Raw genomic sequence first — 26543 nt, forward strand, 5'->3', positions numbered from 1 at the left:
GAGTAGATTTGAACTCAGGTCCTCTTGACTCCAGGGCTGGTACTCTATCCACTGTACCACCTAGTTGTCCCCTTTTCTGTCACGTTAATCAGTCTGATAGATGTGAGGTAGTACCTCAGAGCTGTTTTAGTTTACATTTCTCTAATCAATAATGATCTGGGGCATTTTTTCTTATGATTATAGATAGCTTTAATTTCTTCATCTGAAGCCTGTCTGTTCATATCTTTTGACCATTTATGAATTGGGGAAAATGACTTGTATTTTTATAAAGTGGACTCAGTTCTCTGTATATTTTAGAAATGAGTCCTTTATCAGAAACATTGACTGTAAAAATTGTTTTCCAGCTTTCTGTTTTGATGGTGGATTTATTTCACAGAGAGAATTTAGGGGACTTGGGCAGTGAGAGGAGGAAGAATTATTGAGGTTATATAACATTAATAGCATATTTTATGATATGAGTGATCTTTTTATGTTTCCCTATAAAACAAGTTGGAGATGGTAGAGAGCTGTTACATCATCCTTCTGTTCTCTCAATGCAAAATTGTTATGAGTTCATGATATTTCCTTGTACCCTATTCAGGTTAACTTGGTTTTCAGATTTTAATATATGACTGAAAATAGGTATAGAGGAAAAAAGGAGGAAGAAGGAAAAAAGAAACCCTCAAGCACCTAAGGGGTCACATTGTTCAACTGTCATTCCTGATTAAAAAAACAAGCAAGATTTATGGGCACCCAAACTTAAAAATATACTTGGGCAGCAAATAAACCAGTGTCACATTTTCTGGAAGGCTGGAAAATGTCTTATCATCATAGTAATTCTCTCATTGAACCTGCTCTACTTCAATAAACTTTCAAACTCTGTCCCAACCCCAGACTGAAAATAGGAGGAGCAATGTTCCATCCATTCCTTACTTATAACTAGTTCTGGGTGAGGGGGTGGGACAGGGCAAGGCTCTTGCTGAGCATACTGCTGCCCAAGTTACATTCACCAATGCCTCCAGACCAGCTCACTGGCTGCATCCTTTTTCTCACATTCCTTCATCTGTCTGGACTGGTTGAAGCAGTCACAAGGACATACTATATTGGGATTGTGGAAGAACTTTGGGATTATGTACCCCAAGGGAAGAATGTTATTACAGGAAAAAGTTTCTCAGAAGACAAGTGAGTAAATCTGGGGCTCATATAACCAGAGTTAGTTTTTTAAAATTTTGCTTTTACTTTCCTTGTTTGAGAGATTTTATATTTCTGGAACTACTAAAGTAGGTTATTAGAGAGTGTTTGTCAATTTAGCTAAGATGGAAAGGAGTATTTAGTTTTGTTGAATAAAAATAAATGGCATTTGTTAATAATCTGGGAGGGATGATGTGTGTTTAAAGTTCTCAGTGGAGAATAAGTCTGTGGATTTCATTCTGTGAAGAGGCAGTTGGGAAATCAGGTGCCTTTCTTAACATCAAAACATATTTTAGACCAGGTTAAAAAAAAAACAATGACAGCAACAAAGGTCCCTATCTATTCTGTTCTTGTTGGTAGTAGTTTAAGTTTGTATTATAGGAAAATAGTGTAGATACCCTAGGGTGAAAAGTTATGGATTTTTGGATTCTGAAAAATTCTTCCCAAGGCAAAATACATCATCTATTTTGTATTTTTGTTTACTTGTTTCCAGATGCTTTGGGGTTTTCCCCCCTTTGCTTTTACAATGAAAAGGAACTAGGAGTGTCCTATAGGCAGTAATCACTTTAAAAAAAACTTTAGAGAAGAATAAGAAAATGGTAGATTCATTTATCTTAATTTTAAGATCAATTTGGGATTACACAGGATTTGTTAGATCATATAGAATACATCAGCAAGATTAAACCAATAATTAAGGTGAATTAAATTCATTGTTTTCTTTTTCTCTTTCATCAATGACAGAAGGAAGTTTGTTTCTCTTTTCACTCCTTCCTAGAGTAGGGCAGTATGGGTACAACCCACAGCACACATTTATAGGAAAATACTAAATTTTCAGGTTTTTAGGTGAGTTGATGTAGTGTGGTAGAAGGAGGACTTGACTGATTAAGAAGATCTAGATTTGAGTATAGTCTATTAAACTCTGTAATAGCTGTGCAAGCATAGGTACACAACCACGACCCACAATTTTCTCATCTATATAAAAGGAATAATACTACTTACTCAATCATTTCCCCATTACTATTTGTATGACACTGAGCAAATCACAAGCTAGATGTGGCAAAAAGACATGCACATGCCTGCTAACTCCAAACTCTAAGAGTGTGTCCTGGACCAGATTAAATATAGTTGGAATGATAAATATCAACAAATATGATCATTTCATTACACAAAGAACCCTCCACCACTAAGAAAGGATTGAATGTGACTCTGTAAATGTCTATGATATATGGCTTGTTTTTTTTAAAAACATAAATTAAATTTAGCAAGAGTAGTTGGGAAGTATTTAATAAAATAAATAAAATAGAACAAATAATATTAACTTGTAGTTTTCTAAGTCAATATTCAGTAGTAGCAGGAATCCTTATGTTCCACTTAGTAGCCCTATTTCTATCTGAATTTGATGCTATTGACTTAACCTCTCAGGGACTTAGTCTTTTCATTTCTAAAACGAGGAAACTGGATGAGACATTCCAATGCAGTTGTTGTGAAGAATTTTGCAAACCATAAAGAGTTATTCTCATATGAGTTGTTGATGTTGTTTTATGGACCTTTAATCCTTAATTTGCTTTGTGGAGAGAAGGGGAAAATGGATGTATAATACTCTCATTAGAGACTCCTTTCTTTCTTTTCTCCTCCTGACACTTTTCACTGCAAGAGTTAAACACCTAGAATTCCTTCCTTCTCTGCCTATCTATCATATGCACCTCTCTAGAAGCATTAGTAATTGCCTTCATTTTTGTGTTTTTTGAACATCCTTTCAGATGTTTTGGCATTTACTGCTGGAAATTCATATATTTGTGCTTCAGAATATCCAGAGTTTTTCAATGGACACTCAATCTCCATTTTAAAGGAGGTCAGCTGATAAAAATACTATTGGGAATATAGAACAATGAAAATCCAGTTCTCCTAATGATTTGAATGAGCATGCCAAGTTTTTGAAAATTTTTTTTCCTTTGAAGACTTCATGGAAAGTCATCATTGGGGATGGCAATAGTGGTAGTGGTAGGGAACAAAGAGAAAAGATCTTATTGACTTACTGCATTTGGTATTTTAGGTCATTAAAATCAGTCAATCAAGAAGAGTTTTGGTCACAATGTTAAAGTTAGAAGGGAAGTTGCAGGCCATCGAGTTCAACTTCCTAATTTCAGAGATGAGGAAACTGAGGAACAAAGTGCTGAAAAGACTTGTTTAAGCTCATATTATCTATTAAGAGTCAGAAGCAAGATTTGACATGTTAGGTCTTCTTGACTTCAGGTTCAATGACTTTTTACTCCTCTACCAATCAAGCCAGTCAGTAGCATTTATTAAATGCATCCAATGCATCTGGCACCTCACCATGTACTGAGAATATAAGGAAAAAGAAAACAGTCTCTGTCTTCAGACCAAACACAAAGCAGGCAAAGACCAAATTTCCTTGCTGAGAAAGGACTGGGCACCTACTGTTGAGTTTGCCAAGAAGGACTTCTCTATCAGCACCAGAGGACTTGAGTAGAAGTTGCCAAGAGTCAGATTTCTGATAGATAGAAGAAGTTTCCTAAAAATAATAGCCTTTAAAAGTGGAATGGACTGCTTCTAGTGGGAATGTATTTCACTGGAGACCTCCAAATGGAGGCTGGTTAGGAATGTTGCAGATGGTATTTCTATTTGGTCAAGACTGGACAAGATGGTTTCTGAGCCTCTGTATTTTTTTGTAATTAGATCCAGGAGTTGGAATAGCCACTCCAGGAGGCTATTGAGGGTTTTCCAACTCCTGACTCTAATTACAGAGAAATACAACTGAGGAATAATTACAAAGAAGGTTTAAATGCCCCTGAAAATATTTTGAATACTCTTAATAATCCCTCTCCCAGGGAGAACTTGAGAAGCAACACTGGTGTCAAGTGACCAAATAGGTGACTTGTTTTCTATTAATCAAAAGTCTGGGGTACTGCTTCCCCAAAGTGAGCTCCAAAGAACTTTTGTTTGGTTTCATTATAACTCTCACAAAAATCTTCTCAATCAGAAACAGAACATGCTCTGGAGAAAATGTCAACAAAAGAAGAAAAGAAACAAGATGTGGGGTATGAGGCAAGACAGAAATGGAATTCACAGAATTAGGGACTGAAGGAGGTTGAACAACCTGCACAATGACTCCATTAAAGGAAAAGGATGGAGGCCAACTGACTCTGTCTGAAATCCTGACTCTCAGAAGAGAAGAGGTTGGGTAGAGAATTGATACCCATTACTGGTTTATTTTGGTGATCAGTTAGTAGTCATAAAGCATTGGGTAGGGCCATATGCCATTTGGGGGGGGCACTGACTCCTGTTATGAGGCTATGAGACATGCATCATACTTGTGATGTACCTTCCATCTTATATGAAGGATGAGTAATTTGGTTGGGTTGCTCTGAGCAATGTATACCTTCACCTTTTCCCCTAGTCTTCCTCATGAGCAACAGGATGTATTTGTAATCAGCCAACTGGTCACTGTACCTTCCCACACAACTTAAGACCTTGTACATAGTTAGTTCTTTTAGAATGTTTGTTGAATTTGTTGAAGGACATTGACAAATTGGAGGCTATCCACATCTACAGGAGGACAACCTGGGGAGTGAGGACAATCCATAATGATGGCACTGTCATATAACGAAACTGAAACTTTAGACTGGAGGAGATAAGATGACTTAAGGATGACATTGTAGTTATCATTAATTAGCTGTTATGGAGAAGAGGTAGTAGAGTCATTCTAGTTTGCCCTAGAGGATAGAACTAAGCACAAAACAAAAGTTGCAAAGAGATTGATTTATTTGGGGTCAACATGTAAACTCTGTGATAGGAACAGATATGGTCTTAGGAAAGGTGTCTTGGACTGGCAGACCTTAAGACTGCATAACCAAGATTTGAATCCTGCCTCTAACTAGCTGTATAGTTTCAGATAAGTCACCTCTTCTCTCTGGACCCTGGTTTTTTCAATTATAGAGTTATATTCATAGAATAAAGGATATCTAAGAACATTTTCAACTCTATGTTTTATTAGAAAAACTGTTCAAAAACTGCCTTCAGTGGTAGAGTTCTCCTTCAGGTGTCTCTAAGAAGGAAGACTGGATGAACATTTGTACAATATGTTATAGTGGGTCCCTTTCTGCTCTGAGACTCTGATTTAATTCATAAACATGAAACTGTATAGTTAAGTTCATTGCTTCCTGTGATTATTTTAACTGATTTTTTCTCTTTTTTCTTCTAATTTAAGTCACTTCATGATGATTAGAAGCACAAATGCTTTGCATAGAAGTAGAATATAATTTTAATGTCTGTTGCATAAATAAGTGAATTATAATTGAAAGGTATAAATTAAGGAATGAAAAACAGAACTACATATTAGGGAGACACGATATAGGATAGTGGGAGAATCACTGGACTAGGAGGACAAGAAATGGGTTTTATTTGGTCACCAGTAGTTTTGTGACCTTGAGCAAACTACTTAAACTCCTTGGTTCTTGCTGTCTACTTTGTAAATAATATTGATTCTCATTTTAAAACTAAAGGTATTAGATTAGATCATCTTTGAGGTTCCTAAAGTTTTACCCAAACTCTTTATTTCAGGAAGGCTTCTTTCAAGAAGTCAGTGAAATGAAAAAACAAAAACAAAAGCAAAAAGGATTTAATCATATAGACCAGAGTGGAAAACATCAAGGAATGAATTGGACAAAACATGAAATATTTCAAATTTATCTTCATCCATCTGACTGCTGTCTTCAAGACCCTCCTCAAGACTAGGTTTTTCTACAAAACCTTTCCAATCAGTCCTGATTTATGCCAATCATTCACTTTCCTTAATACTTGTAGAATTTGTGAACCAAATCCTGCATTTCTGTGCTTGATTATATTCCATTTTCACCTAATCCTTTCAAGAAAGTTAGTTGTGCTTCCTCTGCTAGACTATCATACCATTTTGATTAGAGACTATGTTAGCATCTTTAGAATCATTAGTGGGGTGTTTAATAGTTATTAAAATAATATAGATAGAATGGAAGAGTTAAGATATAACCACAGACACAACTAAGTTGAGGGCAAAGGAAATTTAAAGTTTGCTCACAGCATTTCTGCTCCTTGCCAGATGGAAAAATTTGATGTTAATACCTAAATAATAAGAACAATTAGGTAAAATGGGAAGATATTGGATGGTTTCCTTCCCTTTCTCTTAATCCTGTGGTCCAACCAGATAAGTTCTTCATAGTAGCCTCTTCAATAGATTCTTCTTAGAGTCTACAAATATCTAAATCCTTGGAAACTTTTTTCTTTACAAAGATTTGAGGGGTTTTCATATTGTGTGTCACAAGAAAAAGACTTGCTAGTTATATTTCTGTTCTTGACACCAAGAAGTCTATAAACAAGAAGGCATCAGATAGAACTAGAAGAAAAAAAAGTTTGGGAACCCAAACTGATCAATATTATGTGTATCTACTAATTTCTCAATTATGAGAATGAGATGGAAAATAAATGGTCAGAGATATCACCTCTCCAACAAAAGCACTCTCTATTTATTAAGGGCCTACTGTGTACCAAACTTCATGCTAAGTATTTTAGGAGATGAAAAATTTATGTAAGACATGGCTCCTGCCTTCAAGAAACATAGAGTACTATAGTAAGAGAATAAAAAAAAACCAAAATAGCTATATAGTATGCCATACTACATGATAAGGTGCTATATGCTATCAAATAGTAGACTTGCAACTGACTGGTCAGAGAGATTTCTTAGAGGTAATGCCATTTGAATTGGACTTTTAAATATGGATAAGAATTCAACAGGTAAAGTCAGGGTAGAAGAAGACAGCACAGGCCCAGGGGAATATCTGAAGAAAAGATAGAGGTGGGAATATGGGGGTATTTATTTGATGTGGAAGGAGGGAGAGACAATATCCATTCTGGTTGGCTAATTGTATTTGAAGGGAAAATCATTTGACAAAAGACTAGAAAAGTAGCTTGGCACCATATTGGAAGGATTTTGAATGCCAAGATTTTTACAATACTACACGATACAATTTAATAGAGTCCCTATATATGTAAATAATTTGACTAACAGTATGAAAGCTAGAATTGAAAATACAGTTGAGACTATGTGACAATATTTTTAGGAAAGGATGACATTTAGGAGTTAGAGTCTATTGAGAAAGATTCATGCCAGGCTCTCATTCTGCACCTCTTAGCTGGATTTAATTTTGACAAATGAGCACCTTTGATTCACTTGGCAACCATGCCTAGTTTTGATCTACTTAAGCTAATTCTGGTAGGACCAATAAAGTATTTAATTAAAGCTTCTGAATACTCCTTTTTTGGAGTATCCAAGCCACAGTCCTCACCTTAGGCCTGAATATCATGCTGTTCAATAGAAGAGAATTTATTTCTCGTCAATGCCAAACTAATAAAAAAAATGATGTAGGCAAAATGACTCCTGGACCTTGATTGTGGTGTCAGCCATATATAAGGTGACAATTGCTCTCATCCCATGATTTTAGGAAGCTGTGCTAACCACATTATTGCTTCATAGAGTCACCCCATTCAAAACCTGATACTAGGGAGAGACTTGCAAGGAGAACCAGTGCTAGGCAAAAAAGAGATATGTCTATTTGTCCAAGTTTTGAAGGCAAGAGAAAGATACCACTTTATTAGAATCAAGGCTTAGAAAAATGATACCATTCACAAACTATTTACTAACCTCATCATCATCATTATCAAAAATTATTAAGTTCTTAGATGACAATATTGTCATGTAGATTTTGATTCCCCCCACCACCAAATGCTATTTGTTTCTGTTACTACTCCATTCCTACCTTTTCCATAATATATGCTCATCTATTTTGCCTCTTTTCCCCCTTTCTATTCTCTATCTAGCCCTCTTTCTTCCTCCTCTCCTTTGGAGTGGGGTCTTTATCCTGGTTTTAGGGAGAGGAAAGAGAAGGCCTCTGGTTGGTAAGAGGGAGAAGAAGCCCACCACAGTGGTCCTTGGGGTGGGGAGGAAATGACAAAGAAAACCAAAACAGATGAAGAAAGGAGAACAAAAATAGTCCCCAATGTTACAATGTCTTACAGTTTGGGTTCATGGCACCATAGATTTAGTTGGAAGGAGCCTTAGAGGTCATTATATAGACTCTCTTTTCAAACAGATGAGGAAAAACCTAGAGAAACCAAGGGATTTGTCCAACAGTTTATAAAGTGCTTTCATTACAGAAATCTTATGACAGTATTCAGTGTACATGTTATTTTCCCCACTTTACAGATGAGGCAGTGAACTGAAATTCAGAGAGGCTTTATTTAATTGTCCACCACCAAATAGATAGCAAGTTTTAGAAAAGGGCTTGATCTCATGTCTTCTGATTCTTCACTGCTTGCTCTTTCTGATATGTTGTTCTGTTGCCAACTCTTCCCAGAGAACTAGTGCATTTGTCTTCAAAGGCACCACACATTAGGGATGGACTGGGGTCAGCTCCAACTGACTTAAGAGAGCTGATTGTAAAATTTTCCAATGAGCAAATGCTGCAAATTAGGGCTTGATTTATGTTTTATTGATTTAGATTTAAGAATATGATGGAGGGGAGAGTGGATAAAGCAATAGCCCTGGAGTCAGGAGGAACTGAGTTCAAATCCAACCTCAGATACCTGAAACTTACTTAGCTGTGTGTGACCTTGGGCAAGTCATTTAACCCCATTGCCTTGCTAAAAAAAATGTGATTAATAAAATATTAATAATCCTAATTACATGTTATAAGTGTGTCATATGTACATTTTCTTTCTTCCTAGAGTGATAGCTTTTAAAGATTTATCAGAACACCCATGCTACAGATACCATTTTCTCTAGCCTGGCAAAGGACAGGATAGTTTCCAAACATTAGGATTTCTGAGCCATAACCCTCCTTTAAGGCCCCTCCCCATAGCACAGGGACCAGAATACCCACTCTAGGGAAAGGCTCATCTTTGTTCTCACACTTTCCCTTTCTCCCCTCTCTATTCTGGTACAACTTAGTGATTCATTTTGAAATGAAACTTGTCTATTTTAGTGCAGGTTCTGAGGGAATTGAAGGAGTATCAGGATAAGGAAATACAAGGGGAAGTACATCCTTCAGAAGACTTTAAAATGATTAATTTAATTAGGGAGGGTGTGTAGGCTCTAAAGTTGGTTATAGTATATAATCAAAATCTCCACCCTCTTTTTTTTTTTAACCAGAGTTGAAGTAGTCTTAGTCTTTTTCCTTCTTGCTAGAGGAATAATAGTCTTTCTCAGTTTCAGACAATTCTTAATTAAAGTGATTAGCACAACAGCTGACAAATAGTAGATGCTTAATAAATGTTTTTTCCCTAAGTAACCTTAATAAGCTCCTAACTAGGGGCAGCTAGGTGGCGCAATGGATAGAGCATTGGCCATGGAGTTAGGAGAGTTCAAAAATGGGCCCAGACACTTAATAACTGCCTAGCTGTGTGATCCTGGGCAATCCCTTAAAAACCAATTGCCTTAAATAAAAATAAAAAAATGAGCTCCTAACTACTCACAAAAATTTCCCTCTTCCTACTAGAATCTTTTTCCTCATCTTCTCTGCTTAGATCAATACTTCCCTTTCTTCAGGGTCTAGTTCAAGCTGTGAATTCCTCTGAAAAGCTTTCACAAATGGTCCCAGTCTACACTGATACGCCCCTTCTCTGAATTCCTATGGTATTTATTTTTCTCTCTTTTAGTGGAATCATAAGATCTATAATCATTTATATCGATTGTGATCAATTAATATTGTAATAAATATAGATGTAAAACTAGAAGAGATCTCAGAAATCATCTCATTTCACATATCAGAAAACCAAGGCCTAGAGAAGCTAAATGACTTATTCAAAGACCCACAGGGAACAAGTAGTTGAGGTCTTCTGACTCCAAATTTCATTCTTTCCCAATGTGCTGTGTGACTTTTTTAATGACACTTGTCCCATGCTTTCTTGTATTATTATTGAATCCACCATTTACTTTTTCAGTCATCGCAATTTGAGTGTAAGTTCCTAGAAGACAGACAAACAGGTATTAGATCTCTGTGTCTTCCATGTCCATTGCATAGCAAGCATTTAGTATATGTTCAATATGGTGGATGATATTACTGCATCTTAGAGTAGAGTAATGTGCTTCAAAGACCCATTTGCAAGGCATGGATTTTTTACTCTTAAGATCTTGACTTTGTCATGCACCTGTTAAAAAAATCCACAAAACTAATTTCCAAGGATTCACAGCTACTTTCCTCAAGCAGCTTCCATGGAACTGTTTTTTTTTTTTAACCAACAACCATAACAACACTAATATTGGCAAACAAGCTCTCTTTTCAGCTTAAAAGGTGTCTGTGCTGACATATCTTCCCCCAGGGCTTTGGCAAGATCTAAGTAACTTCATTCTGTTTTAATCCTTATCCTGTGTCATAGCAGTAGGTAAGGCAAGGAGGTTTGACTCAGCTGGATGTCTTAGTAATAGGAAATGGGTTCCTCATAACCTTCCATGTCTGTAACCAGTAGTGGAATGTCTTGGGGGTGGGAGTAGTGGGGAGGAGTTCTTTTGCAGTTGCTTCCAATGGTGTACTCTTGGAGCTATGCTATAAACAATAAACTCACCCTTCCCTGGTATTCTGATTAATATTTCATCTAGGATTAATTCCTGTGGAGAGCTCCCTTGAAGTTACACCCTTATCACCTTGCAGGGACATACATGGTTTGTCTTCTCCAAGATGAACAGGAGATGGGCACTGTTGTTTAGATGTTAGACATACACTTTATATTGTATGCTTAGTTTGCTCACATATTTATCACCTCTGAGTCTTTTGTTCTCCCCCCCCCCCTTGGTTTGTAATTGTCTAAGGGCAATTTGATCTACTACCAGTCATTTCAAATATCCCACAAGACAGAAGTTGGACTAGTCCCAAAACTGAACAGAAAGGAACTGAATCAGCCACAAAATTAAGTCACAAGATGGAGACAGTGTGATTCACTCCAATTTTCACAATTAGTCTCTTGCTGCCCTAATCCCTTCAATTCCCTTAATTTCCTCAGTGCAAATCTAAACTGGATTCTAATTCCAGGATTTCTGTGGCATGTTCTTTGAAGGTCAGAGACTCCATTCTTTAGAATGGAAAAGAACAAACAAAAAAAATGGATCAAAGACTGTGTCTTATTTGTGTTACCTCCTTCCTTTATTGGAATGTGAACTGATCCCCTGATCAGAGACTGACACTGCTTTTCTATCTGTATTCCCAGCACTTACCACAATACTTTCCTCATGATAAGCATGTTAATTTTGTTTTCATTTCTTTCATTTATTTATTTATTCAAGCACCCACAAGTGAAGTATAGTACTAAGATGGCTGAATAGAAGGAAAGAGCAGAGCTTAGCTCAATTTTTGCCATTAAATGAATGGATTACTTAGACAAGTAGTAAATATGATCCAGATCCCTTTATGGATGAAGATGAAAGACCTCAGACCTCAATAGTAAGAAATTCTCTATGAGATGAAAACAAAAAAGAAAATGAAATCAGGGATAGTTATAATTACAGACAACAACAAAAATAGACAAAAGAAAATTGCATTTGACTGAAAGGTAGTAAAGATAATGAACTGATTTCAATGCTTAACACTGCAGCCAATGGCAAAGTTTTTTAAATACTTAAAGGAAAAACTGAATAGGAGAAGTAGACAATAAAACTAATAGGGGACCTCAATTTGCTCCATCAGCCCTAGATAAATCTAACTAAAGAATAAAAAGAAGTTAAAGATATAGATTTAGAAAAAATGGATGATTTGATGATTATTGAATAGAGATAGAAAGGAGTACACCTATTTCTGATAACTATAATGACCATTCATAATTACAGAGCACTGATTAAAGAAACATTTTCCATTTTGAGAAAGGTGGTGGTATTTATAGTGTAGAATGACTCGGTTACAAACACATACACATATGATTTTATAGAAATGTGTGTACATATATATATATATATATATATGCCTGCATATGTGTATATGTGCCTGCATGTGTACAGCCATGTGAGTATGAGTGTGTGTGTGTGTGTGTGTGTGTGTGTGTAATCATTGGAGGAATTGGTTCTGTTTGGTTACACACATTTGCTACAAGAAACTTTTTGTTTCTTTTTTCTTTTTTATAAAATAGGAGATTGGGAAGGAGAGAAAATAGATTTCTGTTAATTTTTCAAAATAAAGAGTATGAGGGATGGCACAGATATGAAATATTGCATGAACTTTCAAATGAAATCACTGTATTATTAATTTTTCTTAATTTTTATTTTGTTATGACATGTGACAAAACAGGACCATATAATGTAAAAATAAAACACATTAATGAACCTGAAAATGCCCCTTCTTCCAAAAAGTGCTGCATAATGTCAGACAGTCTTATCTCTCCTGGTTTTGAGTTTTTCTGCTAGGCTAGTTGACATCTTTAGCCTGAAGCATTGGGAAGTGTCAAATGGAATATGTAGAGCTTCATAGGATACTTGAAATAGCCACAAATAGGTGGCTTTTTTTTGTCTTCTCTGTATCATCAGCACCTAGATATATCTTCGAATCCTGTTACCTGAGTGAAAGTTGTAGAGATGAGTGTGGGGCCAGTAGCTAGATTCTGGGTCCATTCTTTGTGTAAACAAGAGGGATTATGGAAAAGGTGAAAGAAAAGGAAAGGGAGAAGAGATTTGAAAAAGGAGAGAGAGAGAGAGAGAGAGAGAGAGAGAGAGAGAGAGAGAGAGAGAGAGAGAGAGAGAGAGAGAGAGAGAGAGAGAAGGAGAAATAAGAGAAAGGATAAGAAGACAGGAGATTGGCAGAGCAAAAGAGTAACAAGTGTTTGGAGTCTGTGAACCTTTGGAAGTGTTGTGAGAAGTGGTGGTGCTAGAGTGACAGTAGAGGGGCCTAGCTGAATCTGTCTGTCCTCTGTTCAGGAACATAACTGTAGAACTTGATGAGTTTTTGTCTGTCAGCGAGTTTGTGTTTCATTCCTGCCATTTCATAGATCTGTTGATCGACTTTTGGCTGATCATTTTTCCAGACCATTATGGATAATTTAAGTACTAATTAAGCAGTTTGTGGATTACAAAGACCTTTCTGTTGCTCCTGCCTTTTCTCTTTCTCTTTGGTGTTTTTCAAACACTTTGGAGACCCAACTAGAAGTCTCACAAGCACATTGCGTGTCTCTGGTGGTCAGGGGAACTGGACCAGGGAGTATAGGCAGTAACAATAATATTTTACATTTGTAGAGAGCTTTGCATTTACAAAACCCTTTTTAGAAATAATAATAATAATAATCAAAGGTGATTTTATCTGACACTTTAAGGTTTGCAAAATGCCTTATATATATATATATATATATATGTATATGTATTATCTCAATTCTTCTTCATAACAATTCTATGACATAGACACTTTTGTTCCAATTTTTCCCAAATGAAAATATTGAGACCAAAAGCCAGGTTCACACAGTATCAAATGTTGAATAACTGAATTCAAAAATATTTTCAAAAGTGCTTATCATGTGTCAAACACAGGTACAAAAGTGAGAAGAGCAGAGAGACAATGCATTTAAAGGCATAATGGCCAAGAAGGAAAGTTTTGAATTGGGGAGTCATGAGGTTGCTTAATGGAGCCATAGGGGAGTTAATTGATATTCCCTTTTCAGACACAATGGTGGTGTTGACTTGATTACTCTTCCCAGAACTTCTAGGCTCAGTTACTCTATTCACTGCATCCCTCATACACTCATTTGGTTTGCACAACAACTTCGTGAATCCAGTAGTATAAGTATTACCTATACTTTATGGATGAGGAAACTGAAACTCAGAAGGGTTAAATATCTTCTCAAGGTTGCCAAGCTAATAAGTTGGTTGGGTGTTAAACTCAGGACTCCTGACTCTACCATCTTAGTCTCATTTTGGAAGAGTAACTTGAAAGCTTATTCTTTTTTGTTAGTGAATCAGCTATGTAATCTCCCCATAAAGATTATACATTATTGGGTGCCTGGAATGTTGTGTTACCATATATCTGACTAGATGATTGTTAAGGGCAATCATGATAGCATGCTGTGCAAATAGTTTCTGGACACTTTGGTCCACCAATCTTGACCCTGCTTTCAGAGAGATTCAGGAGGCTCAGGAAAATATACTAAATTTAAAGATTCATCCTACTTTCAGTCAAGTCTTTGTAGTCTATGTAATAGACGGATCCAGGTCCCCCTCCCATCTAATCTGCCTACATATTACTTTCAGCCAGGGGCTTCCTGCACCCTCTATGTCTTTCAGTCCTATTATTCCTGAATGATTAATTCTCAGCAGAGTAAACTAAGTCAGCCCCTCACCACTGAGATCATGCAGTGATTGAGATGCCAGAAATACCTGAGAGCTTGACTTTGAGTCACATATTAAGACTGTTGAATCTCCTTAAAAAGATGATGCAAGACCTAAAAGGCCAATTTGAGTATTCTGATCGCAATTTTTGAAGAAGTAATTGTGAACCCCTGAACTTGACTCTCTTCCTTAGTTATTCTATCTGTTTATGCATTTTAGCAGCATAGCCAAAGGAGATGGAATGAAGGGAGACATTTTATCTACCTAGACTGGACTTCTAGTTCTGATGAGGTTCCACTCTCAAATATCAATCAATAAACTATTATTATTAACTGCCCACTATATTCTAGTCACTATGCTAGGCATTGGACATGCAAATAAAATAAATGAAACAATCTCTACATAAAAAGTATGAACAGAAGAAATATAAAGAAAATAGTATATACAGAAGAGATACATATAGGTATATACAGAAGAAATATAAATCAAATAGTAGAAAAAGGCAAGATAGTTTGGCATGGAGAGCACCAGATGTTGAGGGGTTCACTAAAGACTATATAGAAGGTTATGCTTGAGCTGTGTCTTGAAGGAAAAAGAATTTGATGAGGGGAAGAAGAGGGGGAAATACATTCTAGAATATGAAAATGCTAAGGCCAAATCTGCACTTAAAGTACTTTGACTACAGTGGGGACCTGGATTGAAATAGGAAGAAATATGAAATAGGGAGACCAATTAGGAGTCTATTGTAGCAATTGTATTTAAGTGAAGGAGGGCTGTGCAGAGTCACCAGTATCATTTTCTCCTCTGGAGCCATCTGGGTCTGATGCCTAGATATGGATCAGGATAATTGGAGATGGTCCCGGATTCAGAACCATCTTGTATGTCAGCGCCTCCCTAAAGTCACAGTTTCTTTGAGAACCTTAGACAAATAACCTTTGTGATTAATAGCAGCAATCTCATAGATAGCAAGGTGAGCTGCATAACTTTCTTTCCTTTTACCCTTTTCTCCTGTTTTTTTCCCTTTTTTCTCTTTTCCCTTTTTCCTCCCCTCCCATCTCCTTTCCCCCCCTCCCCTCTCCCTCCTCTTCCCTCCCCTCCACTTTTCTCCCTTCCCCCTTTCCTTCCTTTCTCCCTCTCTCTCCTCTGTCCTTCCCTCCTTCCCACCTTCCTCTCTTCTTTTTCTTCTCACATTTTTGGGTGCTCTGCCCAAGACTAATAAGATTTCTTGGAGCCTACAGACCTCTGATCTTTCTGACTGACCTTGATTGGTCAAAAATGGGTCTCAGGTTAACCTCACTAGTTAATTGCTTGGGCCCTGATTGGTTCTGAGTGAATTCAAACAGCAACTATTTCTGTTTTGTCCAGACACCCAAAGGGTCTTTCCCTCACAGATTGGGTTTTTTTGACTATGCAAAAAAGGTTCCTTACTTTTTTCTTTCTCATCTACTTTAATCACTAATATACTATCCCCAACATTTATTTTTCTTTTTTCATTTGGAAGTGGTCATTTTTAGTCTCTTTGCTTCACCTCTCTCTTACCTAAACTTAATTATTGACTATACATCGCCTCCTGGGAAAACCCCAGCTTTAAAAAGTCAAGGTCCCCCACTACATCCAGGCCCCTCTCTAGTTATCCTGATCCATATCTATCCACTGGATTCAGGTGACTCTGGAGGAGAAAGTGAGGTTGGTGACTTTACACATCACCCCTTCACTTAAATTCAACTCACTTGCATGTCATGACATCACCTCCTTGATGTCACAGTCTTCTTAGAGAATGAAGGACAGATAGCAATAATATAGTCATTTAAGCCAGAGGTGAGAAGGGCCTGAACTAAGGTGGAAATTGAGTTGAGACAATTTGGATGATGTAGATGCAGAAATGGAAAGATTGGCTACTTATTGGATATGTTTGGTGAGAAAAAAATGAGAAATGGAGGTTACTGTCAAGATTATGAATGTGGGAGGCTATAAAAATGATGATGCTTTTGACAGAAATAATTTGGAAGTTTGGAAGAGGGATAGGTTTTGGCATGAAAATGACTCTTGTTTTGGGCATGTTGAAACTGAGTTGTCCTGTAAGCAAACATTAAGTTGAAAATGTCCAATAGCTAATCAGTGAAATGGTATTGATATCTAAATCTAGGAGTATTCATCTTATACCTTTACTGGTTACATTAATCATAGGCATTTTCCTTTTCAGAAGGAAAGAACATTAAAAAATGTAAAAGATCAAATAAAAGCTACAGGGAGGATGGTAGAAGCAAACAAGAATGATAGTAGAATAAGGTACAAAGAGTGGGGAGGGTCACTAGCTTTATTGTGTTACAAAGGGGGCAAAAAGTGAGGGATCAGTCAGTGAATGTCATTCTTATAGCATGGAAACATACTCTTTGGGACTCTCTATAGTATATCTAACCTCTCAAAAGTTTTTTGCATCAGACATAAATGTACATTTTGGAGCTAATCATATCATCCACTGTCAATCTGAATTGAATTGAGATACATAGATTATCACAGGCAGATGCTTCACACAGGATTATGTCACATTATTGATGGGGGAAACTGGGAAAATGAGGGAGAAACAAAAGAAAAGGGAAATAAATTTTTAAAAGTCAGTGATAAATTAGTAAAAGTTGAGGAGGGAGAAAGAGAAACTAATTGAAAGAAGAGAATTTAAAGAATCTTATATTTTAAGAACACTTTAGATTATCCTGAGCATACCCTCTGGAATATTCCCAAAGGTTGTTCAGGATTGAAAGGGACAGTCATACTGGATAGAAATGGATAATGAGGGAGAAAGAATAAAGTGTCAATGGAAATCGAGATATATATATATATATATATATATATATATATATATATATAGAGAGAGAGAGAGAGAGAGAGAGAGAGAGAGAGAGAGAGAGAGAGAAGAGAGAAGGAAAGAGAAAGAAAGTGGAGAGAAAGAAATTGGGAGAGAGAAAGAGAGAGAGAGAGAGAGAGAGAGAGAAATACGGTAGATAAATTCTTGTAACTGTCAGCATTCCTTGTCAGAAACCATTGCTTTTTATATTATTTCTTCTGTTGAATTTGTCTCTGTTAACTTGACTCTTGTGTGAAGTGATGAGCATGTGAAAAGTCTGGTAATATACCATCTCTGTTATTTTGTTGTCCCCTTGAGGTCTTTATTCTCTGCTCTATTTCTTTCCTTCTCTTTTTTTCATCTTTCCTTTTTTCTCTTAATCCTTGTGTCTTGTTACCTCTTTCTTTTTTCTATTCTCAGAAATTCTGTCCCTTTCCTTTTCCTTAATCATAAAATATCACTGGAGGAGATTGTGATTCTTATTTCTCCCCTTTTCTTTTCTCACTTTTTTTTTTTATCATCACCTATTGAATGGATGGAAAGAGGGGAAAATAGTAATGCAAGCCTTTGGCACTATCCATTCCTTGGTCTGAATCTATATTTTCTTTCTTAGAACCCCAAATTTTTAAGAACAAGGATTGGATCTTTTTCAGTTAATTCTATACAGTACTCACTATATGCCAAATAAGAATTTTTTCAATAATAAATGAACATCATAGTTAGGAAACCTGAACTTGAATCTTGGTGCCACCTCTGAATTTTGTTCCTGATCTTATGGGTTATGGTCATAGATGATAATAATGACAATAATATTTTAAAATTTGTAAAATACTTACAAGTGTTATCTCATTTGATCTTCACAATAACCCAGAAGGTAAACATTATTAATGTCCCTATTTTATAAATGAGGAAGCTGATAGTTTATGAAATTTGCCCAGTATCATACAGCTAAGCAAATGTCTGAGACTGGGTTTGAACTGAGCTCTTCAGTACTCCACATCTAGCAATTTATACACTGCTGTTCCATCTAAAGTTCCTAAGCTATAGTCTCCTCATCAGCAATACAAAGGGAATAGTAAATACCTTCTCTTTATCTCACAGGAATAGTGTAAAAGTTACCACTGTAACTTATGTATTACAGAAGCATAGTATCATGGAAATATAGTATCTCAGAGTTGGAATAATAGCCAGAACTTATATTGTGTCTTAAAGTTTGCAAAGTGTACTATGTTAACTCATTGATACTCCCATCAACCTTGTGAGATAGGAGTTATTGTATTTCATGTTTGAAAGATGAAAACTTAGACAGACAGATTAAATGACTTACTCATGGTCATATTGTTAAGTATGTGTGTGAGGCAGTATTTGAACTAATTTTTTTTTTGCAAGGGAATGGGGTTAAGTGACTTGCCCAAGGCCACACAGCTAGGTAATTAGTAAGTGTTGGAAGTCAGGTCCTCCTGACTCCAGGGGCGGTTCTCTATCTACTGCCACACCTAGCTGGCCCTGAACTAAGTTTTTCTTAGCTGCTGTGCCAACTAGCTGCCTTGGAAGGGATTTCAGAAGTCATCTGGTCCAACCCAAGGCAGGTCAATAGGGTTCCTTTCAATCTAATGCTAAGACATCATTACTAATTTTTTTATTCTGCTATTCAACCAGGTCCCAAATACATTTAGCTACTCTATTGTCTAGTTTTTCTCCCTCCATCACTTACACAATGATAACATGAGCCATACCAAAAATGTCTCTAAAAATCTAGATAAATTTTATCCAAGCTATTTCTAGACACAAACAAGGCAATAAAGTTAGTCTTTAGACTTCCTTATCAAGGAAGTCATCCTTGTTCTGTGTCACTCTTGCTTCTTTTTTTTTAAGACATTCATTAACTATGTCTTTAATAACATATTCAACAATTTTGACAGTAATTGGGGTCCAACTCAATGACATTCTTAACAAGTCATTCTCTATCCTTTTTTGAAGAGTGGGAAAGAATTTGATCTTCTCTAGCTTTTCAGGGACTTTTGCATTTCCCATAGTTTCCCAGATATCAATGGTAGTGATGAAATAATCACAATCTGCACCTCTTTCAGAATCCAAAATTTCATTCATCTACACCTGGTGACTTGAATTCTTGAAAAACCAAAATGTCATAGTGAATAGGAGACTTGTCTTGAAGTTAGGAAAACCAGAATTTGAATCTCATTTCATGAATTGCTTAGCTTTGTAATCTTGGCAAGTCACATAATCTTTCTTAGCATCAGTTTCCTCATTTATAAAATGATAATAAAAGTACCTTCCTCACAGGACTGTTGTCTCAAGAGAGTGACCAGACTAGTGAGAGATCTCCATATTATGACACTCAAATTCCTGAGATTTAGCCTGTAGAAAAGAATCCTAAGGTGGGGACCACAGGAATTGTCTTCAAACATTTTAAAAGCTATTATGTAAAAGATCAAAGACAGAGGAAAAGAATCCACAAGTACAAAAACATTTATCATAGCTTTTTTGTGATGACAAATGGAAACTAAAAAGGTTTTCATTCACTGGAGAGAGAGAGGCTGAATAAATTGTGGTATATGAATTTAATGTAATATTATTATTATCCTTTGAGAAATGATGAAGGAATGTTTTTGGAGAATCCTGGGAACACTAGCTGATGGAAAATGAGAGTTTTCAATGGTGAGGTGTAGAAAAGAGAGAAAAAAATCAATTTTTTATTTATTGAAAAATAAAATAAAATTTAATTAAAAATATATGGTTATTGATTTTTTTGATTTTTCAAAGATAGCAATTATTCTACCTCTGAGGAGGTATATCATTGTTGGCGGCAATTCAATAACAACTGGGAAGTAACTTCCTTGTTCCACAGTAGCTATGTATGTGTGCACCACAAAGAACTGATCTAAATATGTTAGAGTAATCCTTCAAAAAGTAGGAAAAGGAAGAAAAAAGTCACCCTATCTGTAGGCAGATTTTTAAATCAAGTAATTCCCAAACCTATCCATTGTTTTGTTTTTTTCCATTAAACAAATACATATCAATCACCTACTAGATGCAGAATACTGTAATATTGTCTGCAAGGTTTAGGTAACTTATAGTCACAGTCTAATGGGATGAGAAATCCCAAGTACAGATAACTAAAGTATACCCAATATATATATACTCAATATACCCAATACCAAATATTACCCAATAAATACCTTAAAAAGGACAAGCTTATATGACTTTTGAGAAATAAGATCATAATTAATTTGAAAGTTTGCCGAAGACTTTGTGGAAGAATGGTGGTTTGAATTGGTTATTGAGGGCTAGGGAAAAAATTCAATAGATGAGAAGGGAGAGAGAGGATGTTGGTATATAATAGAAAATCCAAACAAACACAGTAGAGCAGTTTCTATTTGGAGGAGTACTCTTATTTGGCTGAAACATTGTCAATGGAAAAAAATATGACATAAAAATGGGAAAGATTGTGTAGGGTGTAAAACTTTTCTTGATAAGTAATAATAGGAGCTATTAACATAACTTATACAGACAGAAGATTATTTTGGTAGAAATATGAAGGATATATTGGTATGACATGGAAGGGTGATGGAGATGGAAAGTTTTGCTAGACCATGAAATATTCCTGGGTATTGCTAATGAGGGTTTGTCCAAAGCTAGTGGCAGTAGAAATGAAAGAAGTAATGGATATAGGAAGTGTTTGAGAAAAGGAATGAGCAGAAGAATGTGGTAACTAATTAGATATAAGAAGCAGAGAATGAACAATAAAAAATAACCCCAAAGCTTCTGCCTTTAACAACAGGGGGAAATGATGCTGACATAGACATAAGTTTGAAAACAGAAAATTGAGTTATGAAATACTGTCAACTCTTCCTTAATAACATCTGTCAGATCCAGCATGGTGGAAAGACTGAGATTCAGAGGCAGAAGATGTGTGTTCCAATCCTGGTTCAGTTACCTATGTGGCTCAGTTCTCCTCTCTAGGACTTAGTCTCTTCTTTTCTGAGATGACATAGTTGCATTATTTGACCACTCTAGGATCCTATGATCTGTCTCCTTTCCATTTTCATCATCCAACCAAACAATGCCCATCACAGTCTTCCTAGCTCATACTTTTAGTATTCCTAATTAATTTCCTTACCTTCTGTATCATCCTTTTATATTCAAACTGAATGCCTTTTCCTGGTTAACTTCTGTAAAATATTGCTCTGATAGTATCATTTTCTTGCTCAAAAACTCAATGGTTCTCTGTTTCTTATAGGATGAAATTTAAACTCCTTAATTTGGCATAAATCCCTCTATAACCTGTCCCTAATTTACCAATCCAAGTTTATCTCATTTCTTGGCTTCTCCTCCAGCAAGGCCATGCATACTCCCACCTCCACATTTGTTCATTTGGTGCCCTCTGCTTAGAACGCCACCTCTCTATTTGTTCAACTTCTATGTAATCCTCAACACTTTGTTAAAGTATCACTTTCTATTGTCTTCTTTGATTCTCCAGCCCATCATGATTTCTCTCTTCTTTGAACTCATATTGCTTATGAATATCTTTCCAAGAATGTCTATCTTATTCATTTGGCATATGATCTTTTACAGTAAATAGCTACATTTTCTGTGTACCTGTGTCTCAGATATCTCTAGATTGTAGGTTCTTTTAGGGCAAGAGATGTCTTAAATTTCTCCTGTATTCCTCATAAGACCTAGCTCAGAGCCTTGCAATAAATACTAATTAATGAATAATTGGATATGAGAGAGAACATGGAAGAATATATTGTGGTTCTGTCTTAGATACAAAGGGAAGAACTAGTACAATGATCTTAGAGGACATTGAACTCAACATTATAACAGTTATTCTTCTTTTTATAAGAGTTTTTAAAAGTTAATCTCAAAATATTCTCCTCACTTCAGGCTTGCCACTCTATTTCTCGAAAGAGGACCTAACAGGATCGGAAATGTTTATAAAAAGGCTATTTATAGACAGTACACAGATGGAACCTATTCCAAGGAGATCCCCAAACCTCCCTGGCTTGGATTTCTAGGCCCCATCTTGAGGGCTGAAGTAGATGATGTGATTGTCATTCATTTAAAGAACTTTGCTTCTCGACCCTACTCACTACATCCACATGGAGTTTTCTACACAAAAGATTCAGAAGGTAAATACTGGTCCTTTTGTATTGCTTAGTTGTGTCTTCTTCATTTTGATGCATTTTAAATATTATAAACTATGAATGACAGAAAATGGTTAAATCTTCATTTGTGCCTTTTTTTAATCCTTCACTCCTTGCCATTCTTTCCTTCTTCCTTCCTCTTGCAATTCCTTCCCTCTTCCTCCCCCTCCCCCATTTTCCTTTCTGTTTCCTTTTTTTCTTCTACTTTCCTTTATTCCTCCCTTCCATCTTCTACCCTTTTTAGGTTTGGAGTTTGATGACACAGTGGTAACATAAATTGTCAGTGTTACACAGTCATGCCAACAGTTGGTATTCGTAGGTATTAGTAGCAGCAGTAGTAGTAGTAGCAGCAGCAGCAGCAGCAGCAGCAGCAGCAACAGCAGCAGCAGCAGCAGCAGCAGCAGTAGTAGTAGTAGTAGTAGTAGTAGTAGTAGTAGTAGTAGTAGTAGTAGTAATAGTAGAGGTTGTGGGGGTGTTGCTGGTAGGAACATCAGTCATAGTCAATGTAGCAGTAACAGTAGCAGCAGTAACAGCAGATAGCATTTATATTGTGCTTTAAGATTTTCAAAGGATTTTACAAATATTATTTGATTATAATAAGCTGGGGAAATAGATGCCATTATTATTTTCATTTAATACATGAAGAAATGGTTCAGTCAGAGGTTAAATGACTTGCCCAGGGTCAAATAGCTAGCAAATTGCTGAGGCTGAATTCGAATGTAGGTTTTCCTGACTCCAGGTCCAGAGCTCTCTCCTCTGTGCCACCTTGTTAATCAATTTGCAATTGAAAACTAAGTTAGCTAAATGACTGGTTGATCATTTCTAGTTGCCACATTACTTAAAAAAAATCCCCAATCATGTTGGTTTTCCCTCATTCAAGCTCCTATGCAGCCTTTCTGTTTCAAGCCAGTCTGCTGAAATTTTCTACACATTGACAGAGAACCCATGAACATATACATGAATGTGCATGCTTCAGAAACAGAGTTATCAGTGCCAAGCAATAGCTCTATAACACAAAGGAGTTTAAATGAAAATTAAATTCTTAGTTGTTACCTTTATTTCTCTTTTGTTTTTTAAATTTAAATTTAATTTATTTCTCCCTCTCCCTCCTCTACCAGCCATTGAGAAGGCAATAAATACAAGACCTATTATACATTTACAGTCATCCAAAATGAATTTCTGCATTAAGGGGCAACTACAAGGCACAGTGGGTAGAGTATTGACCTTGGAATAAGAAGGACAGGAGTTGAAATCTAGCCTCAGACACTTGACACTTGAGCTAGTCACTTAACTCTGACTGCCTCACATCCAGAACCATCTCCAGTCCACCCAATTCATATCCAACTACCGAATCCAGATGACTGTGGACGAGAAAGTGAGGCTGGTGACTTAGTACAACACTCTCTCATTCAAATTCAATTCATGCATTTGTCATGGCATCAATTCTCCTGATGTCATGGTTTTTTAAGAACAAAGAAAAAATATCATATCATTTCTGCATTATCCAGGTAACCAAAAAAGAAACACAAAGAAAAATATTATAGGAAAAAAATATATACATCAATCTGCACTCTGAGTCCATCAATTCTCACACAAAAGGAGGATAGCATTTTAAAGCATAGGTCCTTTGGAGTTGTTATGGACAATTGTGTTGATCAGTTACTAAATTTTTTCAATTTTCTTTACAATATTGCTGTTCCTGGAGATTATTCTCCTGGTTCTGCTCATTTCATTTTACAATTCATATAGGTCTTCCTAAGTTTTCTGAAAACATCCATTAGGTAATGTTTTTAGAATAAAGTATTATCCCATTCATTTGGCATATGATTATGGCATCATCAATTTTTTGGCCCCATGTTTCACTTTTGCATTTTTACCAGGAAGAAGAGAAAGCATAATTCCAGACACATTAGACTATCTTTGTTACTTTACTAGCAAGGGGAAACTTATCAGTCAAGATACTAATACAATAATTGAATAGACCATGCAATTATTTTTCCTTGCCAAATGATGAGTTTAGGATAATGTTTGTTCTCTGTACTTTCCCTTTATCTAGTGCAAAGAAAAGATCTAGTGCACTGACTGATGTGGTAAAGCCATATTGATGGAAGTATTAGGCTGATGACATGATCCAATGGTCCAAGTGTCCAAAAGCATTTTGAAAATTCTAAGAAGTATATAAATATAAGGTCTATAAAGACTCTGAACTTTGAAGAAAAAACAGCCTCGGGAATGCCTAGAAGTTATGGGTCTGAGAATCTTCACATTCACTCTAATTACTGTTGTCCCACCAACATTTTGGTGCATTAGTTACTATTTTGTAGATAGGAACTAACTGTAAAATCTCCTGAATTGTGTGTAGCATGGGGTATAGAAGTATCCATCCACATATGTTCCAAGTACTGCATAACTCCATACCCATCATGGATGACCTACTTACTTCCTCCTGTTGAGATAAACAAGTCTTGATAATTGTATGGTTATAGCAGTATTTATATTTGACTTTTAAAGTTTGCAGAGCGCTTCATAAATGTTATTGCATTTAATTCTCACAGAATTCTCTGAGGTAGATGCTATTATTATCACCATTTTACAAAACTGATGTCCACTGAGGGTCCATGATAGGGAATAAATACAACCAGAAGACTTTTAGAGAGGAGTCATCATACTGAATTGTAGGGAATCTGTGAAATAATTTTAGCTCCAGATGTCATCCAAGGGAGCTAGAGCTGTCATACCCTAGAACTGGTCTTGTTCTGGGACTTGGTTTGGAGGCAGTCATTGACCCCTACTTCCCTGGAGTCTATTGGTATTTTTCCCTAACCTATTCTAGTAACATTGCACTCTCCTTTATCATGAAGTTGGAATTAAGCAGTGAACTCAAATATTAGGCTTCTCCTCTCCAGACTCCTTTCCAGACAAGACAACAGCACACTTAATCTTTAAATTCTCCCTAGAAGACCTTAGCTTTCTCTTCTCCATCATCCAGTAAAGGATCCAAATTTAGGATACCAATTTTCTTGCCATCAAGATATTTTTCATATCTGAGGCAGTTAGGTGATACAATGGATAGAATATTGGACCCAGAGTCAGAAAGGCCTGGGGAAATAATTTTCTTCAACTGTAAAATAATAGTACCTACCTCCTAGGATTTTGAGGAAGATAAAAGAAGATAATAATCATAATATAATTTGTCAACTTTAAAATCCTGTACAAATGTTATTATTGTTATTATTCATATGTAGGGAATATTCTGAGTGTGCATCATCAACCAACATCTCAGGATGAAGCAAAGGGATTGTTGTTACTATGCTTTTTTATAGATCTGGATGCCTCATCCGATTTCTCTTCCTTGTTCTGCTGGTTGATCACCCCAACTCTGGGTTCTTGGTTTTACCTTCACATCTAAACATAGATTTTTTTTTCTAAGCACTTGGATATAGAAAGGAATGAAGATATAGGATCACAACCTTGATCCAAGAATTAACCAGTTCAGTTATACACTGATCAATGTTATCAAAAGCTTTGTTCTCTTGCACTGTGACCAATCATGCTTTTCCAGCATCAATCCTGGGCTACCTCCCAGCCCTCTCGCCTTTTGCGTGTGCCCTATTGAATGCATTGAAGAAAGTCACACAATATAGTGCACTGAGACCTCTACACATTTGTATTATCTCTTCTCAACTGGCCCTTCTTGTTAAACAACAATCCTTTAATTCTTCCCTAATTGACTTTGTCATACTCCTCGGAGAGCTTCTGAATCTTCATTCTAATCTTCAATCTTTCCTTAGTTGTTGGTTCCTTCTCTGTTTCTTTAAAACCCACCCAAATCTCTCACATCTTTAATAACTTGAATGTGACCCTACCATCTGCTTAAGCTGTGATCCTATATCTTCATTCCTTTCTGTATCCAAGTGCTTAGGAAAAATAATCTATGTTTAGATGTACTTTCTTTTTACTTACTTCTCAACCCATTTTGGCCTGGCTTCTGACCTCATCATTTAATTGAAATACCTTA

At 36.2% G+C, this 26543-nt stretch overlaps 1 protein-coding gene across 1 annotated transcript in view; it reads left to right on the plus strand.

Moving 5' to 3' along the window:
- Nucleotides 1–991: 991 nt before the first annotated feature.
- Nucleotides 992–26543, plus strand: part of HEPHL1 (hephaestin like 1) — a 90760-nt gene continuing 65208 nt past the window's right edge. The window contains exons 1-2 of the mRNA XM_074216473.1: nt 992–1161; nt 22266–22510. Coding sequence (XP_074072574.1) covers nt 992–1161; nt 22266–22510 — 415 coding nt within the window. The remainder of the gene's footprint in view (nt 1162–22265; nt 22511–26543) is intronic.

This window comes from Macrotis lagotis, chromosome 1 (genome assembly GCF_037893015.1).
Source record: "Macrotis lagotis isolate mMagLag1 chromosome 1, bilby.v1.9.chrom.fasta, whole genome shotgun sequence".
In the NCBI taxonomy this organism is placed as follows: domain Eukaryota; kingdom Metazoa; phylum Chordata; class Mammalia; order Peramelemorphia; family Peramelidae; genus Macrotis; species Macrotis lagotis.